At 43.9% G+C, this 21,042-nt stretch overlaps 1 protein-coding gene across 1 annotated transcript in view; it reads left to right on the plus strand.

Annotated features, from left to right (window-relative positions):
* LOC144792711 (uncharacterized) overlaps positions 1-20,709 on the plus strand; it is a 1,012,556-nt gene extending 991,847 nt beyond the window's left edge. The window contains exon 5 of the mRNA XM_078667876.1: positions 19,453-20,709. Within this exon, the coding sequence (XP_078524002.1) occupies positions 19,453-20,058 (606 nt within the window). The 3' untranslated portion in view covers positions 20,059-20,709. The remainder of the gene's footprint in view (positions 1-19,452) is intronic.
* Positions 20,710-21,042: the final 333 nt, after the last annotated feature.

Raw genomic sequence — 21,042 nt, forward strand, 5'->3', positions numbered from 1 at the left:
CTCGTTGGAGCTCCTGAGCCCGACTATAGGCAGAGGCTATCTCTATGGCGGTTTCGAGAGTGAGCCTAGAGTGTTGTCTCACCCATCGCTGGGTGGCCGGGTGCAAGGAGTTCAGGAATTGCTCCAGATATATCTTTTCAAGGATATTGTCTTTGGTGGATGTCTCGGGTCGGAGCCATCTGTTGGCGAGATTTCGGATTCGGAAGGAGAGAGCTCTTGGATTCTCCTGGGGTCTCTCCTTTGCTTGTCGCAGTTGTACCCTGTAGGTGTCATCGTCAATACCCAAGCGTTCTAATATGCACCGTTTGATATCTGCATACGGGGTGGTGCCTTGGATGTTGGCCTGCTGGTAGGCCGCCTGTAGGTCGCCGGTCAGAAGGGGACCCAGGTATTGACCCCAGCGATCCACAGGCCAGTTGGCTGCTTGTGCCAGTCTTTCAAAGTTAGTGAAGAAGTAGTCCGGATCCTCGCCTGGGACATACTTCTGCAAGACGACTGACGGAAAAGACGAGACCGGCCTAGGTTGACCCAGAGCGGTAGTTAGCTTGTCCATGGTTTGCTCGTGGGCAACCCCCTGTCCCTTCAGGACGTCATGGAGCTGTCCCCTGTCGGTCTCAGCGGTCTTAAGGAATTGTTCCATAAGTTTCCCGAACTGTTCCTGGGATTCCGCCATCTGTTTCACTACGGCCTCCATGCCTCCAGCAGATCCCACTTCTGACACCAAATGTAAGGCTGGGCTATCTGCGGGCCGGAAAAGCAGGCGAGGAGGCCGTATGTAGTGTGCTATGCTGTAGGTTTATTTATACAATGAGCCAGAACCAATGTCCCAACAAAAGAAAGGAAAGCAAGGAGAGGTCCGGGTTCGCAGTCCGCTCCGGGTCTTGGGTGCAGTCCTGGGGCGGGGACTCTCCGACGACAGCTCCGATGCAGAGGAGATCCACGGAGGGCAGTAAGAGAAAGAAACAAAAAGGACCGTTAGTCTTCTCCTTATGCTCCAATGCTAAACCGAACACCGACACCCGGTCGTGAGGGGGCGGGAAGAGAAAAGAGGCCGTGAGGAAAGGAGGGCGGAGGGAGGTCGGAACACAAGGACGGGGTTGTAGAAAGGGTGTCGGGAAGGGAGGTGCGATAACGGGGACAGGGGGGCCACTACAAACAGTGCGAGTGCTATACAAAATATGATACAGTGCAAAGGACGTGCTGCTAAAGAGAAGGGTATATTTACAGGGCGTTACTAGGACTCCTAAGGAGTTGGGGAAAGGAAGGCTGAAGACACTCACCCGGTCCGCCGTAACTCTCCAAGTGAGTTACGGCCGCTCTTCAGCCACCTCCTGTGGGCTCCACCACTCTTCGGTCCACACCTCTTCGTCACACGTCTGCTCTCCTACTCCAGCTCCGGTCCGAATCTCCTGCCACAAAACTCCGACGGGGTGTTCTGCTCGGATCCCGCTTTTATCCTGTGCTGACTCTGCCTCCAGGGCGGGACTTCCGGGGTCGGCGGGATATACTTCCTCTGGTCCCGTGGTTCTGGTTGGTCCCTGGGGAAGAAAGAAGGGCGGAGCCCCGTGTGTTATGGCCGGGTTGCCGAGTTCTGTCCTCGCCCCATGACAGGGGGTGCGCTGTTGTAGTCCCGGTGGCGGAGAAGATTGAGGTAGGTGCGGGGAAGTACAGCCCTCCTGGGGGGGCCGCGGGGGCGCCACCTCACAATCACCCAAAATGTTTTCAAAATTACTGAAAAAACCATAGGTTTAATGAACCATATAATTTGAAATTAGCATTTTAATAACCTTTGAAATTCACAAAAAAATTGGTTTCAGGGACGTTATAGTTAGTTGGACATTTCACTCGTGCAAAACCAGAGAAATGTGTCCGTTATAGTTAGTAGAGCTAACTATAACTCGCGCCCCCGCAATGCACTGTTGATGACGTCACATATTACATCACTCATGACATGGTCAGTGACATCACTGATGATATCTCAAATGGCATCACTGATGACATCATCCATGTGATAATTTTATGCACCTCCTCACACCCTAATATAAGCTTTGTTACACCCACTCTAAAATACAGACTACCATTTTTTAAACCGTAGACAAACCAATAGCAGTTACTACAAACCCACTGACTGATTCCTAGGTATACACCTACATCCATTCATTCACCCATACAGTCACTCATACATCAATACAGCACTATCATAAGCACTCATACACCTATACAGACACTCACACACTGCCACTCATCCATAGGGTAATTCACACACATAGCCAGTCATGTAAAGAATCAATAACACTGCCATTTATTCACCTATACAGTTTTACATTCAGTACCTCACCTGTTCATACAGATACTAATATATACTTACTATCTTATACAATCACTGACGCAAGCACACACTCATTCATACAGCCACTCTCACAATCACTCACTCTCACATATTGTCATTTCTATACTCCAACACTCACATATACTGCCTTTCACATAGTTACTCGCACATATACCACTGAGACATCCATTCACTCACCAACACACCCATACACACACACACACACCCATACATCTATTTCCACATGCACTCTTGAACCCATGCACCCAGTGAACCACCGGCTCACACATCTATGCACAAAGTCACCCCCCCATCCACACAAACACAGGCACCCATACAGTTGTACACCCACTCATTCTTCAATACACCTTGGCATATATATATACTTTATAGAAACACACAGTCACTGGATTATGTCATCAGTGATGTCATTTGAGATGTCATCAGTGATGTCACTGACCATGTCATGAGTGATGTAATATGTGACGTCATCAGCAGTGCATTGCGGGAAGCTAGTTATACAGGACTCGAAAATTCCACTCGACCGCTCGCATAGTCGAGCTAAATTTAACAAGGTCGAGCTGTTTTTAGGTCCTACTCACCCTTTCTGGCGAGTAGGAAAACAAACCAACTTTTGTCCTCTGTCTGTGAAAACTGAGCAAAAGTGACTAGATAACAAGATTTAAAGGCATTTTTATTGCTCACAAAGTTAATGAGCAATAAAGATGCCTTTAAATCTTGTTATCTTGTCACATTTGCTCCGCTTTCACAGACGAAGGTCAAGTAGGTTGCAGTTAGGTCGAGGAAATTTTTAAGGTACTAGTCCTGCAGGACTAGTACCATTTATTTGATTTTTCGAGCTCTGTTATAGTTAGCTCTACTAACTATAACGAACGGATTTCTCTGGTTTTGTACGAGTGAAATGTCCAACTAACTATAACGTCCCTGAAACCTATGTTTTTTTCAGTGAACATATATCTCTAGAGGTTCACAAGGTCCTAAGTTCCTGGAACGTAAGGCCACTATATCTAGAAAACTGGGGTACACTAGTATCCCTAACTAAAGACATGGTCACTAGGTGTAGTGTGGTGTTGCACCTACCTAATCTAGTGTAAACTCTACTTCCTAAGATTGGAGAAGGGTTTGTGCTAGACCCTTAACAACCAATCTATTCTATAGTATTATATGTGCCTAATGCTAGTGGTGTTTTTCCAATTAATCCACACCTAGTAAACACTGGTAAAACAATGCAGGCTTGAATCCCAACCGCTGCACACCAATGTGAGAGACTGGCTTAGTATATGGTGCTCACTTATGTAAGTGTAGCGCCCTGCACTAATCCAGAGAACCCTTATGGTGATTTTAGTGGTCTTAGACAACCTTAGAAAGCTCTCTAAGTGGTAGCTCTGGAGAGCAGCCTTCGGAATTAGTCCAGAGGAAGTGTAAAGCAGCTTGTTTTACCAGTATTTAATCTTATGGTATAGGTTAAGTGAAAAAGAATCACATAGTATAGTTATAAAAATATGTATTTTATTACAAACACTCACTATCACATTGTATTTTCTCCTATCCAGAGATACAAACACAATACACACAATACTTAGGAAATAGAACACGTACGTAGCACAAATACACAGTGGTCTCCAGGGGGAGACCAAACCATATACTAAAATAGTGGATCGCGAACCAGGAGTCAAGTCAAGAATGGACCCAGAAGACGTAGAAGAGCCGGGGACCCAAGGAACAACCCTAGGTGAGTATATAGGAACCCCACAGAGGTCGTGTGCAGAGTGGGAACATGACCGTGTGCTCATTGTTAGTCAATAGGTAAGTTGCGGTTGCAATTATAAAGAAGAAGGACCCTTCTCAATGGACCCTGAAGAAACCCCGTAGAAGATGGAAGGTAGGAGAGTCACTCCATCCGTGGATACCCCAGGAACCAGGATACCTACACCAGGGAAGCCTGGTGCGTAGGTGTCAAGTGACATCGGAAACCGCTGTAGAACACAATGGAGGACTTTAGGAAAGATGCAGCAGGAGAAGAAGGCGTATGACTCTGGTGGAACCAAAGGTGGATTCAGGATGAGATGTGCCTGAAAGCAGAGGGGACAGGGTCTAGCCCACTCAGGAGTGACCAGGAGACACGGAAGATGAATACCCACTGATGTCAGAGATGTAGGAAAGGTTGACGGTGCTCTTTAAGTTGCAGATGGGTGGACCAGGTGACTCTGTAGAAGACCAGGGTCGTTCACAAGCTGTCCCATGTCGGATGTCAAGAGCCCAGGGGTCAGTTTTCGGCAGGGGCACCAACAAGCCTTGGCAGCAGCAAACAACATAGCTGATGAAGAAGGTGCATTGTCGGGACTAGCAAGGTCCGCGTGACTCACCTCGAGCAGGTAAGTTGGAGCAGGCCCGTGCAATCAGGGGAGATCTCTGGAGTCAAAGAAGATCCTCAAGAGGACCCACGGGCCGAAGGCACAAGAGTCGCAAGAGGACCTCGAGCAGCTCACCAATGAAGAAGGCCCACGGTGCAGAGGAATCGGTGAGAGCGCAGATCGTGGCTGCAGGAGTTGCTTGAGGTTGGAGGTTCTAGGAGCATGAAGATTTCTGGAGGAGAGAGTCAACAAGCCTTGGCAACGGCAAGTCGACGCGGTGCACAGGGGTGCTGTTCCAGCGGTTCTGATTAATACTGGCCTAAAACTCAGTATGAAGACAGTGCAGAATCACCACCTGTGTCGCTGAGCCTTTTGGAGTCCGTGGGAGCCCAGTATCAGCAGACCGGTCAGCTATGTTGCGGTGCCTGCAGATGCAGGGGAGTGACTCCTTCACTCCAAGGGAGATTCCTTCAGGTGTCTTGAATGTCCACAGACCTGGTGAAGAACCTGTATGGAGCACAGACCCATACCAGCAGGACGACGAGACCAGGAGAAGCAGGAATCTTCCCGGTGCAGTCTCGGTACCCAAAGCTAAGTCCAGAGTGTCCAGATGGTCGAAGTTGAAGTGGTATGTGATCTGAATCTTTTCACATGACAAATCTAGGGACCCACCCACAGATAAGCCCTTAATTATTAAGGGTTGGGACGATTCGGGGTCCCTCTCAGAGGAGGGGCTGGACAGTGGGGAGGATACTCCCATGTCCTTTGTCCAGCCAACGGCTCCCTGAACTGGTTCGAACTGGAGTATGTAAGGAGGGCACCAAATATACACTTCAAGCAGTCTCAGTGAAACTGGCAAGCACCCCCACCCAGTCCCAATAGACTAAATCCTGTCCGGGAGGTGAGATAGCTATAGATATATATATCATCAAAACTGCCAAAGTGCGAGGATGGAGCACACACTGAGTCAAATATATCCTTCTTTATTGCAAGTTGGACGCGTTTTGTTGTTCTGCCTTTTTCAACACTTGCAAAATAATGAAATCACACAGTGATGGTAACAATTTAAATGCAGCTGATGCATTCTCACTCCAGGCACAGTATTGCAGCTTTGAATTGGTAAAATACCAACCAAGCCGACCTGAAATTAATAAAAGCAACCCCTGGCACGTGTTTTGCTATCATTATAGCTCTTCAGAGAAGTTTAGCTTTGTCCAGACACAAGGGAGCACCAAGTATATGTCAAAGCAATACACTTTCAAGCATAGCATGTTGCATAAATTATGCAAAAAAAGAAGCAGAGAACTCTGGGTAGTTCCCAAGTTTAATTGGAGGGCAGCTCCTGTATAGAGTACCCTATAACACCAGCGACACTCCAAATGTATAGGGTGCTCTATACAGGAGCTGCTCCCCACTTAAATTTGGGATCTACCCAGAGATCGCTGCTTCTATTTTGCAATATATATATATATATATATATATATATATATATATATATATATATATATATATATCTATATATGTGTATATATATATGTGTGTGTATATATATATATATATATATATATATATATATATATATATGTGTATATATATATGTATATATATATATATATATATATATATATTCATACTAATATTATAAAGAGAGTGCCCAAACCTTTGAGGCGGGTAAACTCAGTAACCACAGCACCAATCACAACACCCAATACAGCGTTGGAAAGGGCAGTGCAGCAGAAGGACATAGGCTATGCAGACGGCCACCATATACATTTAAAAGGTAAAAGAACCGTGCCAGCAAAGCAGTCCCTTGTGGGCGTGTCTGCGTTCTGCTGTGGGCGTGTGCTGGGGGGCGTGACAAACGCTGGGGGCGTGTGGTACATTCCGCCATTCATGCCATGTGAGTCGTAATTGCGCTGCATCAAGGGGCACGCTGGGGGCGTGACACGCTGGGGGCGTGACACGCTGGGGGCGTGACACGCTGGGGCCGTGACACGCTGGGGCCGTGACACGCTGGGGCCGTGACAAACGCTGTGGGTGTGTGTCCACGCTGTGGGCGTGTGTCCGCCCTTCATGCCATGTGAAGCGCCAATTAAGCAATTGCACCGCATCAAGGGGCACGCTGGGGGCGTATGCTACGTTCCGCACTTCATGCCAACTGGGTCGTACATTAATCAGATCGTCTGCTGTGGCTGTGTGCTGGGGGCGTCACAAAGGCATTCACCTCGAAGCGTGGTAAGTAACCATTCGCAAGACTCCCTTGGGGGACTGCCGGTTGTGTCACACATACTGGGGGTGCCGAATGCAGTGTGTGCCTTGGCCTGGGTGCATCTGAAAGGGCCGAACGCAGTGTGTTGCTTGGCCTGGGTACGTCTAAAAAGCACTCTTTTTACTTCTCGTGAGGCACAGCGTTGCAGACCCTTTCTACAGCCTTCCACCGTTACTGCTCGCGGTACCCGCTTCGCGGGTCCCGCTTCGTGCGTGGGCTCACCTGATATCGTCGCTTTGGGCTAATACTGCATCTGAAGAACAGCGACCTCCCCCAGAGGTAGCGACTGTGGGAGGGAGTGCAGGGCTGCGAGCGAGAGCGGGCGCTGGACTCCAAGTCCCAGGAGCGCCCGCCAGACCCAATTGGAAGCACCTGGGACGCTCTCCCTGCATTCTCCGCCCCACCTACAGCCGTTAAAGATCTCCTGCCCTTGGACACTTGTTGAGTCACTCTTTTTACTTCTCGCGAGGCACAGCGTTGCAGACCCTTTCTACAGCCTTCCACCGTTACTGCTCGCGGTACCCGCTTCGCGGGTCCCGCTTCGTGCGTGGGCTCACCTGATATCGTCGCTTTGGGCTAAGACTGCATCTGAAGAACAGCGACCTCCCCCAGAGGTAGCGACTGTGGGAGGGAGTGCAGGGCTGCGAGCGAGAGCGGGCGCTGGACTCCAAGTCCCAGGAGCGCCCGCCAGACCCAATTGGAAGCACCTGGGCCGCTCTCCCTGCAATCTCCGCCCCTCTCACGACTTTTAATTAAATACAAGCTGTTAGACCCGCTGCGCGGGAGCGCGCGGGAGCGACCGGGAGAAGCCCGGGACAAGGGCGGGCCCGTTCTAGCCCGTTACAGACCGAGCAAGACCGGACCGGGCCATCCCTCTTGGCGGTGTGATTGCACCATATGGGTGAGGTATTAACACACATTGTATACTCCTGACCAGGGCCTAAGTTGTACAATGTCTACTCGCGAAACTCGAAGCAGGGCCAAAGTTGCAAAAAAGGGCACTGGAACTCTGGACGATTTTATTACAAGGACCAACACAAACATTGATATCGAGATTAATAAACTCCAACATAGAGTATCTTTGGAGCTGGAAGCAGCCAGAAGACTGTCCTCAGATCTTGCTTTAAGGAAAAAATCTTCTCTAGGCAGTATTGCTCTAGCTAAAACTCCTGAGCGTCCTGCTGGCCCTAAACCTATTATTACATTGGCCGAAGTACACATTGCCCCCGATGACATTGCCACTATTGTTGATGCTACACTTGACTCTACTCAACAAATAGTTGACATTAATGTACCTGAAACTCCTCCAAAGTTGGACATACTGTCGGAGGTCAATAAAGGTAATGACGAGTTTAAATTTACCCTGGGCGTCATTAAGGCAAATCCATTACAAAAGAGAAAATGTCAATCTAAGTCAGTGTATGCTAGGAAAAAGTTTAAAGTGGTAAAAAATCAATGTTTTACAGCAAGGTCTAAGCCACAAGGGGGCTTAAATAGCATGTTTCATCAGACCCTTCCTACTATGCTGTCGTCCCAAAATGGTGATAAGACGGAAGCATGGAGCACAGATATCACAGGCGTGCACCTTGCTAATGGGGACGAGAATACTACCACACTATTGGCAGACACAGAGGGTGGCAAGGAAGAATTTATGAAAACTGTGTGGGAGACACTAAAGAAACTTCTTAGGCCTCTGGAAGTTAGGCTATCATGTATTGAAAACCAGCTCCTGGAGGTAGAGAAAAGCATTATTACCTTGTCTAGCCTAAGTTTACATTCAAGTGGCAGTGAGTTACAGAGCTCTGCTGTAGCTACTAGTAACATATTTGTCCCTATGCCCCCGGTATCCTTGAAAATAGATTCTAGCGTCAACCAAGTTGCTAAGAAGAGTGTGCCAAAGATGTTCGACCAAATTGTGAGTGTTGCTCATACCTCTGTTGGAAAATCTGCTAATAATTTAATCTGTAAAAGTACTGTAATAGACAAGAATAATCAAACAATGAGCATTGCCAACTCTCACACTCCTGCACATACTGCGTCTACCCCTCATGTTCCCTTGACTAAAAAAATACGATAAACAAAGTCCACAATTACCAGACTTCTCATGTTAGCAACAAACCAAGGGGGGGATTTATAGATCTTCCACCTGATGCTAGTCCTTTTGTAATTGTATTAACTGGGGTCCCTGAGCTAGAAAACCAATACGAGGAAAACTTTTTGTCTTTAAAAACAAGGTGATTTATTGGTTAAACGAAAACAAGCCCATCTCAAATCACATGAAAAGTAGAATCCTTATGGTAAGAAGGGTGCCTTGGATTGGTTCTATAAGTAAATCAATCTCAGGTGACTGCATCGTAGTATCATTTGAGAACCCCCAAACTGCCCAACATATATGCACTTGGAACACTTATGCAGGTTCATCCTCCATTGAAGCTAGACCTTTAACATTTTTTTATCCGCCGTTGAGGGGATCTAATCATGGAGGAAATTGGACAACGATTAACCATCGTTTTAGGCGTGGCACTGAATTGGGTAGGCAGGGCCTTCACAATGTGTGGCATGGAGTTCCTACCTTTAATAGGTTCAGTTGCCTAGATGGAGTCGACTGACTTACAGCCCAGTCAAATTGCTCTACTAATTCTAATGGCACTGATCTCTTAGTCTGCGATGAAAGTCCTTTCATTAAATCTGATAACTTTAAGGTAATGTGGGGAAAGGGGAAGGGGGGTAACGACCATCGAACCAATGGGGATGCCCTAGCCATCAATCACACTCTAGCAGCAAGCTTGATGAACCCTGGGAACGAATTGGGAGTTTCGATTGATGGTGCCAAAAATGGTATAGTGGGTCTGGCATCTGGATTAGATACACATTCTGTAGATGCCTCAATGCAAGCCAACATGACAAGACCAGAATCGCTTACTTTGGTCCCTGCAAATCTAATATGTCCCAGTAAAGCGGTAAAAACATCATTGCTTCTAACCTCCTGGAATATTGCGGGGGTAAACAAAAATTTGAGGGACCCAGAGTGGGCTGATTACATTGATTCCTGCGACTTCTGTCTTTTGCAAGAAACCTGGGCAATAGATATACCCCATAGGATAGGGTATAAAACCTTTGGTATTGGGGCAATTCAGGCAATCAGGGGCAGACCTTCGGGGGGTCTCATTATATGGGTCAAAGTTACATTGAATATAAAGATCAAAATTGTAGATACGGGTTCTCCCGACATCTTGGCCCTGAAACTTATAAACGTAAATGGGGAAGAATGTTATATGATTAATGTCTATAACAGGCCCTTAGTGCACTCTAAAAACTCCCCTACTATTGATCTTTTAGATAGTTTCTTAAAAAGGGGGGTTGGTGATGTCCCAGTAATTATAGGAGGTGACATTAACTGTAACTTTGAACCTGTACTGGGGCTTGTTGATGTCTTTACGGACGAAGACCAAGCTAATAGTATTCCCCAGCTTGAGACCACAAACTTTGTCAACTGTTCGGCCCTGGCCGTTCAGTTGGTGAGATTAACGGACATTTCAAGTAATTTGGATTTTATCTTTGTTTCATTAAGTATCTGGCGTCATATGATTGACTTCCTGGTGGCTAATAGGGGTGAAAGTGACCACTATCCATTGGAATTGTCGGTTGATCCTATCCTGTTTAGTGAAACTTCTTTAACATCTGAAACCGAGATTTCTAATTCTTTGTCGTGTGATGTGGTTCACGTTAGTAACAACAGACGTGCACTGAAATGGGCTCATTTACTTGCTAATTGTAATTCACTTGTAAATGTATATTCACTCTTTTACTCGATTTTCGGGTCTTTAGATGACCACCTCCTTTCACCCAATTGCTATGATGAATTCATTGAATTACACCAGTCATTTTTTCAAGAGCTAAAAATATGTTTGACAAAAATGCCAAGAAAGAAGCAACAAAATGTAAGGATGGGGTGTCATGGCAAACTATGGTATGATCGTTCATGTAGAATAGCCAAGAGTGAGCTACTGTTTGCATTGAAAAACAAAACGAAGGATGATGTTAAAGTTGCCAGGGAAACCTATAAGCTTACCCAAAAAGCCTCAAAAAAGGCATGGGAGGAGTCAAATTGGGCGGACATGTTGGCTGCAGCCAAAGCGAAGGATAATGTTGGGTTTTGGAGATTGGTAGCCAATGGCTCCCATGCAGGTAGAGTCGTGAAGGACAATATGACAGTGGATCTGACGACACTCCTTGGTTCCCACCACCTATTGAGTGTTTGAACTTTTCGATTGGTGAAACAGAAAGGGCAATCTCTGAATTGAAAAGTAGTAAAGCCCCTGGTCCCGATAAAATACCAGGTGATTTGTATAAACACGAGATAGATGTCTGGGCCCCATACATAAATCATTTATATAATGCCTTATCCAGCAACTGCCACTTTCCTGATAGCTGGCGTGCTGCAGAAGTTGTTCTGATTTTCAAAAAAGGCAGCAGATTTGTTCCATCAAACTATCGACCAATTAGTTTGATGGACATTCTGCAAAAACTTTACTCTAAGCATCTTCTATTTCGGATAGATGATTGGCTTGAGGAAAAAGCAATTTTAACCAAATTTCAAGCCGGTTTTAGGGGCAAGGTCAGTACTGTAGACCAGGTCTTTAGATTCTGTTGTATATACTGGAAGTATGTACTCATTAGGAAGGGTCACCTGTACGTCGCCTTTGTAGATCTGAGGGCGGCATTCGACCTTGTCCCTCGTAATCTACTTTGGAGGTCATTAAACGATATTGGATTACCTGGTTGTCTTTTGGCGCAAATAGTTGAGCTACATGCTAGGAACCACGCTAACATCAGGTGGGGTCCTAAAGGGAAATTGACACGTGACATCCCCATAGAGCGTGGTGTACGCCAAGGATGTGTTTTGGCCCCTACTTTATTTTCCCTATTTGTTAACGATATCCCTGATCATTTGAACAGTTGTACTAATGATTCACCAAAACTTACTGGGGAAAGGGTGCCTGCGTTACTTTTCGCAGATGATACCATCCTGATATCTCAAACCAAGAAAGGTCTCCAGGCACTCCTGAACTCCTTTAGTACATATTGTGTGAAGAAAGGTTTAGAGATAAACGTTAACAAAACCAAGTGCATGGCATTAAATCCATGCAGGCCGGACAGGGGGACCTTAAGTCTGGACGGTCAAGCCCTAGAAATAGTGGACAATTTCTCTTATCTGGGGGTGGTGCTAGATTCAAACTTAACTTGGAAGCACCAAATTGAGAAAAGTAAGATGTCCTATGCCCACAACGTCAAACCGATTATTAATAAACTTAATACTAGCTCAAGCAAAAGTGTGAGCCCCGCGCTTGAGCTTTTTAAATTTAAAACTCAGTCTGCTGCCCTTTACGGGGCCGAGATATGGGGTCCGTGGGCAAGGGACAGTTTTTATGGCCTGGATAACGAATTTAAGAGAGCAATAGTAAGGGTGCCCATCAGTACACCACTGATTCCCCTCCAAATGGACTTGAATTTTAAAAGAACTGATAATTATACCATCTTAAGACCATTAATGTTTTGGGTTAGACTATGGTCTACACCTGAATTGATTGACTATAGGAAAGGCCTTCAGGAGATATTGAGCCTTGATTCTTTACATTCTGTTGTATGGCTCAAACACATCAAAAAATGGTTTTTTATCCTGGGTTTATCTCAGTTTTGGGATTATCCTGAAAGGCTACCTTCTTACGCAAAATCTATGGTGAAACAAGCCTTTTGGTCTTTCATTATCAATCGGTTAGCAAATGGTAACAGCATTGGTTCTCTCACTCAAAATTTTTTAGGCTTTAAAGATGAACCTCTTTTTGAGGAATTCCTAGAGGAGATAGAGCCTCCTCTTGCGAAGTCCCTATTTCTGAAGTTTAGGTATGGGAACCTTATGACAAACTCTAATGTTGAACGCTGGGCTAAGAGAAATCAGGATGGGGTAGACCCTACACAGGGAACGTATTCAATGTGTCCAGGCCTTCATATGGAGGATGAGGTCCACATTTTGTTTTTTTGCCAAGCTTACAACAAAGCAAGAAAAAGGTGGATCAAACCCCTATTCAACATCCTAGGAATAAGATCTTGTTCTTTGGCTTATAGACTTGTCAAAACCAACACTTCACAAATTATTGTTTTTAGCATTAGTAGATTCCTCCATTCAGTTTACTTTGCTCGAAAGAAGATTGGCCAACCATTTTGAGTAGCTTAACACTGTTAAAAATTCTCTTTTTCTTTTATAAAGCTAACTGTGTCAAGGTTTGTGCATATGCATGTACTGTTGTTGAAGAGGGTTTTTATGAATTTTTACTTAATGGAATAATTTTCTTTTATTTGTTTAAAGTAAGATATATGTAAAATGATATGTTGTGTTTTTTTATGTATGTATCTTTTATGGCTAAAGCAGTCGAAATAAAGATTGAAAATGAAATGAAAAAAGCACTCGGGGTCGAAGAGCGTCGGTGTGGGTCATAAAAAAATAAGAACAGCAGGAAACTATCATTCAAGACTCACACAATTCTAATTGTTAAATGGTCGCCGCTGGCCCTTAAGCGGGGGCACACGCGACTGAGCGTGTCTGCGGGGACAATTAGTGCAGCCTCTCATGCGCGCTGAACTATCACATTAAACCAAATTACACGCGCCTGCTAACATCAACCAGGGCTGTAGCCGGGCTCAGGCGGCGGATCACTACACTAATTACATGCGTCTGCTAACATGAACTAGGGCTGCAGCTGGGCCTCAAGCGGGGGGACACGCGCCTGCTAACATGAACCAGGGCTGCAGCTGGGCCTCAAGCGGGGGAGCACGCGAATGACCGTATCTGAATACACACATTACACACATTCTATTTCATACCCGGAAAACAGCTTTTAAAAAACCTTTGAAATTCACTCAAAAAACTATAAGTTTTAGTGGTGTTATAGTTAGCTGGACATTTTACTCATACAAAACCATTGAAATTGCTCCTATATGGTTAGTTGTACTAACTATATTTCGCGCACCCGCAATCCACTGCTGATGATGTCACATATTAGATCATTCATGACATGGTCAGTGACATCACTGATGACATCTCAAATGACATCACTGATGACATCACTGATGACATCATCCAGTGAATGTGGTTTGCTTCGTTATTTAAATATGCATTATATATATAGCAATTTGCATTGAAGAATAAGTGGATATATATAAATAAATATTTGGATGGAGGATTTAGTAGCAGTGTAATTGACTGTTTACTTGACCAATTTATAATGTCTCACTAAATATAGTGGATAGTGACTAAACTGTGTGAATATCTGTATCACTTTGTCAGTTGTTGTGTAAACTGATTCTACAGTTGGTTACTAGCTATGTGAAAGTCTATATTAGTTATTGATTAGTTAACTGAGTATTTGTATGGGAGTGTGAAAGTGTGTGTGGTTCGGTGGGGGGTGTGTGACTGTCCAAAGATGTGTGAATAGTTGATTCAGTAGATATATGAAGTTAAAACTACATGTTCTAACAGTTGTTTGGGTGAGTGAATATCTTTATGGGTGTGGTGATGAGCAAATATATTTCTCAATGGTACAGGTCCAACAAACTAGAAAAATAAAAGGCAGTGTATGTGTCAGTTGTTGTATATAAATAAGTATACATAAGACACAATGATTGTGTGAGTGACTGTATGGATAACTGTATACTTGTAATAATGATTTTATAATTCACTAAGTATGACGTACTATCTAAATGAATAGAAGAAGTGGTGTTTGTATAAGTGTTTTGCTAAGTAAATATGTAAGTATGATCCATTGTTTGCATAAGTGAGTAGGATGACTTCATATGTGAATAGGATGCGTGCTGTTGTTTAATGTTGATATAGATGTATAAGTATTTTTGATAGTGTTCTATTGTTCATTGACAGCATGAATGAGTGAATCCATAGGTAAGTGATTAGATGTGTGTATACATCTATGAATCACTGAGTGGATTTTTAGATACTTGTATTGCTGTGACAATGGATTTAAATATGATACTCTATTTTACAAAGAGTGATGAAAAATTGTAATAGTGTATGAAAAGGTGTATGTGATTGTTACGTGGATGATGTCATCAGTGATGTCATCAGTGATGTCATTTGAGATGTCATCAGTGATGTCACTGACCATGTCATGAATGATCTAATATGTGACATCATCAGCAGTGGATTGCGGGTGCGCGAAATACAGTTAGTACAACTAACTCTATAGGAGAAATTTCAATGGTTTTGTATGAGTAAAATGTCCAGCTAACTATAACACCACTAAAACTTATAGTTTTTTGAGTGAATTTCAAAGTTTTTTTAAAAGCTAATTCCTAACTATATAACTCCTGAAACCTATGGTTTTTTCAGTGAATTTCAAAGGTTTTTTAAATGCTAATTCCTAACTATATAAGGCCTGAAACCTATGGTTTTTTCAGTGAATTTGCAAGGTTTTTTAAATGCTAATTCCCAACTATATAAGGCCTGAAACCTATGGTTTTTTTTCAGTGAATTTCAAAGGTTTTTTAAATGCTAATTCCTAACTATATAAGGCCTGAAACCTATGGTTTTTTCAGTGAATTTGCAAGGTTTTTTAAATGCTAATTCCTAACTATATAAGGCCTGAAACCTATGGTTTTTTCAGTGAATTTCAAAGGTTTTTTAAATGCTAATTCCTAACTATATAAGGCCTGAAACCTATGGTTTTTTCAGTGAATTCGCAAGGTTTTTTAAATGCTAATTCCTAACTATATAAGGCCTGAAACCTATGGTTTATTCATTGAATTCGCAAGGTTTTTTAAATGCTAATTCTATTAGCGGATAACGTTTTTATATATTAAAACGTTTTTTAAATCTCAAATGCCTGCTTTGCTAACAGAGTTTTTAAGCACAGGCTCTTTTGTCTCTGGTGGCCATCTTGGGAGACTGCATATCAGAATTTTTTTAATGAAATATAAGAGGATTTGAGAAGTCACTCAAAATGTGCCCTAATTGTTCTTTCTTCAGCACTAATCATAATTTCTATGGCAAAATGAACCCCCTCATTTTGTTCCTTTGCAAATTAAATGTTTTAAGTGTTAACACTTTATTCTAATCAAGATGACTTCAGGTGTGCCATACTTTTGTCATAAGGAAGACTGTTAGCGCTCTAGTTATTCTTTAGAACACTCTGGGACATTCTGTCCTTGGGCTATAGTTGAGCTACATCTGGCTGATATTTGGGCTACATTTCGTTTTTTTGTCTCTGGTGGCCATCTTTGGGCTACATTGGGCTACATTTGGGCTCTAACATATATATAGCCCAATGTAGCCCAATATAAATTTTTTCAAAGTTAATTTTCGTAAAAACCACTGGAGCACATATCTTGAGACATAGCAAAGGCACATTGGGCTACCAGTCCCTACAATTTTGCCACGTTTGGTGGAAAACCATTCAGCCGTTCGGGCTAAAAGTGAGTCCAACCGCCCTATGGAAATTAACATGGGGAAAACACGTTTTGGGACCCCCCTTTTATCTCGGCCCCCGCTTAACGAATCCCCCCCAAACTTTCAGGGAAGGACCGGAGCGCCGCGAGGCAAAGTTAAGGACAATTTCAGGAAGATTCCTCAACCGGCGCCAAAGTTATTCCCAATAGAATGTTGCGATTTCCCTATGGAAAACAATCCTAACTATATATACCTACTGGCTTTCACCAGTAGGTAATATATATTATATATATATATATATATATATATATATGCTGTACAAAGTTTGAGCAGATTTTTATTAGCAATCCAAAAATGCATTTTTTGTGGAATTTGCAGCTGAACACCACGGCTACAGAATTGCAATTGTCAGCTTATATACAGTAATCAATAGCAAATCTATGGGCATGGTGCTGTTGCACTTTATATAGGAAAATTTGCTGTCATTTCATCACACCAGTGCCAACTCCAGGTGAAGCATGCTTGAAATGTTTCAAACATAACTTGTCCCTGAAAGGACACTAGTACCATTCAAGTGGCAGAAAATGTTCTTATTTACTTATTCTGAAAGTTCATAATACAACAGAAAGAAGGTTTTAGCAAACGCATTTCGACCACTTTGCAGTCTTGTGTACTAACTGCCATATTCTGCCACTCATCCTTTCTCTTCTGCACGCTCACCAATGGCAACTAATAGCATATTAAACTCTGCACAGCTGCATATATGTTATATAGAGGATGCATGGTCCATTATCACCTTTGAGGGGGTTCTGGTGACGTCATAAACTTCGACGTTGAGTGGTTTGTAAATATCACCAGAACATTGAGTTTACAATATAGGAGCATATTACACTTATTACTTGTTATATATTTTTTACATTACATGTTATTTTGGGGGTATGTAGGGTATTTGCTTGAAAAACAGTGTACTTCATAATGTGGCTAACAATGAATACTACCTGATAGAGGCTTCTATCCACAGATTCATTACCATAGAATATTCCCCAAGTGTCAGATTGGTACCGAAACATTTTGAGCAATCCCATTGAGTGCCCGCATTTGGCGGCGTCGTTCAGGTCCTCGTGGCATTGTCTGCAACAAAAGTAACATTCATGATGCTAATAAATGCGCCACCCTAGTGCGCTGACCTCAATTCCTTCTTTTCCGCACCATCAGCACGGATCTCAACGACCCCCTTAAGTCATTTTTTTACTGGATTTTTTTACATTTTGTCGACGATTAGTGTTCCTTTATTGATATGCCCCCAAACCTACGTGTCATCTGCAGATATCGATGATGGCCCCCCTTTTGGTGTGTCTGTGGTGCCTAGAGGGGGATCATGCCTCCACGTCTTGCGCGAGTGCTACACCATAAATCCCAAGGCTCTCCGTGAGCGGGCAATGAAGCTCTTGGCTGCTCGTCATGTGACTCAGTGCCGATCCAGGTCCTGTTCACGAGAGAGGTCTGGGGACCACTCCCTTAGTCGCTCGCATAGATCCTCCTTAAGTTCCTTGACTTCTACTGGTAAGTCCCATAATAGGAAGTCAAAGAAGTTGAATCACTCTTTCACTTCTCTGCATCGCTCCCACTCTTTGGACAATCTGAGGGAACAATGCCACAAATCCAGGCCCCGATCATGGGTTGTTCCTGTGCAGCCAGCATCTGACATTGGGTCTGTTTCGCACTTCTCCAAGCTTCCCAGAGCGACCCCCGCCCAACTCTGTGAATTCTACGAGGTCATGGGCCTCACATTTGGGCAGCCCAACCACCCTGGGTCGCTTTTGGGTCCCATGTGTTTGGGAGGATCTTCAACTGAAACTCCAAATGCAGGTCAATCCTCAGCGCCAGTCGCCCCCCTGGATCAATTGTTGGATCCGAATCGGTTACCGGCCGAGGCTTCGCAGCCTCCTCCGGGACACATTCCAGTGGCAGCATTCCTGGGCACTGACACTCATCGGTGACACCAAACCCATCGTAATTCTCGACTTCAGTACTTTGGCTCTAGCGCCAGCCAGACCCACACGGCCTGAATCAGAAATGGAGCCATATTTCCCTTAAAAGCCCACTGAGGAACACAAATGGAAAGGCTCTGAGGATCCCTATGACTGTTCCAACCCCCTATTAGAGTCATGGCGGATGACACCTGGTACGAGGATTTGGCTAATGCCAGAGGCCTAGACACCACACCAGACTCTGGCCTCCTCTCTCCCCCCGAACTGGCTATGGAGGAAGGGACATTGGGGATAATTGGTGATGGTCTTTGGATTTATGTGATTCTGTAGCTGCTGTGCGTACCGAGTAATCATGGATTTACTGCAGTTGACGTAAATTGCCACATAATTACTGGGTTTCATGAAAAAAAATCTTGCTCAAATGGATGAAAATCAGTCTTCCAGATAATGTGAAGCGTAATTTCCCTTTCTACCGCATAATTTAGATAACCTTGGTTCACAATTTGGTACTCTACGCCACATAATCCTAGAAGCCCTGACAATGGTAAACCTCTGCAAAGGGGTTTGCCGGTTGTCATTATGATGATGAAATGCGTATTTCAGAGGGAACCAAGAAATATTTTCCATTTATCATGGTCCCCTGTGAAATATGACTTTTTATACCATGGAATTTTTAGCAATAAAAGCAACCAAACATGTAATTTAGGTAACATCTTGTGTTGGAGGAAAATCGCTTTTACTCATCACTTGCCTTTCAGAGGGTAACACTAGGGGCCTAGTAGAACCGGGGCAAAATGGCAAAAATACAGGCCAGTTTGTTACTCTTGCTCAAGCTTTCTCAGAACAAGTTCTACCTTTGTTGGCATTATGGCATTTTGAATAAATCTGAGGTGTTTGATTAGACTGGTTTAAAGTTTTCAGTGGGACAAAAAGAATTTGCCTGTAACATGTTCATGCTTTCATGCGTTTGTTTAGGGTTGTGTAACATAGAAATCAATTGTTTTGTCTTTTTTTTCTCTCTCTCTTTGTAGTCTGACCTTCCAGAAGGTCATCCAGTCACTAGGTGGGTTTCCCTCCCCAGGAATGTAAGCACTGAAGGAAGAAAACCATGCTGCACGCCAAAGCTCAGCACGGTGGGTGGGCATAAATTCACCCATGAAGAAATGCTGGAATGCCTCATTGAAAGTGCCGTCTCACTCATGGTCTACAAACACAAGACAGAACGGCGTCTGGCTAGCAAAATTGGATTTATAGCTAAACCCGTCACTGACCTCTACCACGAACGGATGGCAAAGATGGGAGGGCCCGGCTGCAACCTACAGTGGCCCTTCCTCATACAGCCACTAAGCTTCCACGAAGAGCACTGTCTAGCCTCCCACCCGCTCTGGGCCTCAACAATGACTACCAACCGACTTCACCTAGCCTGGGAATCCAAAATCAGGGCAAGTAAGGACCCAGCCGACAAGTCGTCCGTCAGTTCATCTTACCAGCTGGAGTCCTCCAGCCTCCCCGACATTAACACTACATCCTCTCCGAGCACCAGCCTCTTCTCGGGCTACCCACATGGTATTATGTCTCCTCAGTCAGTTTCCCCGACCAGCAGCAAAACACCAATTGTCGCACTTCCAAAACTTTGAGTATTTTCTGCACCCCTAATAAAGTGAGACCGTATTTTGCTTCATTGTTTGTCAGGTACCACATTAACATTTCTCTGTAGACTTGTATTTTAAGTTCCTTGAGACACATGGTGGGCGAGTAGAACGGGTAGGTAGTTATATATAGCATTTTGCAGTGCCACCTTTCTGCCCTGGTTTTCTTAACTCCCACAGCATGGTGCACCGTCTCAGTCCAAAGAACCAAACTGAAAAGGTTCATATGACTTCTGAGGGATACATTCAGGGCAATGTGTAATCTCCATTCAGTACAGGTACAAAGAATTTCAAAGTTAATGGAAAACAATAGAGCAGTAATGTGTGCCACCCACCTATTATGATGCGCTATCAATCACAGAGATGTTATTTTATCTTCAATAGAACGCATTACGTATATAAATCCTACAAGTGGCTGTGGGCAAGCAAATCTTCAAAACTGTGTTCTTTATATCCAGACTGTTGCTAATTTAGACGCGGCCTGAAATAAATTAGCTTCGGAGTGAGTCATCCCTGTGTTGTTTGAAATGGTGTAGACACTTATCCCATTGGAACCAAGAGGATAACGATATTTCTTACAGTCTGTTATATGAAGGCCTATCCATATTCTGTCCTTATAAAACACTTTTATGTACCAGACTCATGGACTAAAATGTTTGTTAGAAGAATGTATTGATTTTATTTTACACATGTCAAATCATATCTGAATTCTAATTTGAAGTGACATACAGTAAATCCAAACAGTAAAACCCATGTGTGGCTAAATCAACACATAGGATATACCCATACAATCTGAGGTTTATGCGGGTGGTAACAAAGAATCCTCCAAATTTACAGTTCACACCTGAACAGTATTGTCCTGCGTATATATCGTGCACTTAGTGGAAAACATACTTCTGGCAGAGACCAACAACCCTGCCACGTTCCAGAGTTGACTCCGTAAGACATGGGGGAAAGACCAGCCATCCAGTC

This window comes from Lissotriton helveticus, chromosome 11 (genome assembly GCF_964261635.1).
Source record: "Lissotriton helveticus chromosome 11, aLisHel1.1, whole genome shotgun sequence".
Classification (NCBI taxonomy): domain Eukaryota; kingdom Metazoa; phylum Chordata; class Amphibia; order Caudata; family Salamandridae; genus Lissotriton; species Lissotriton helveticus.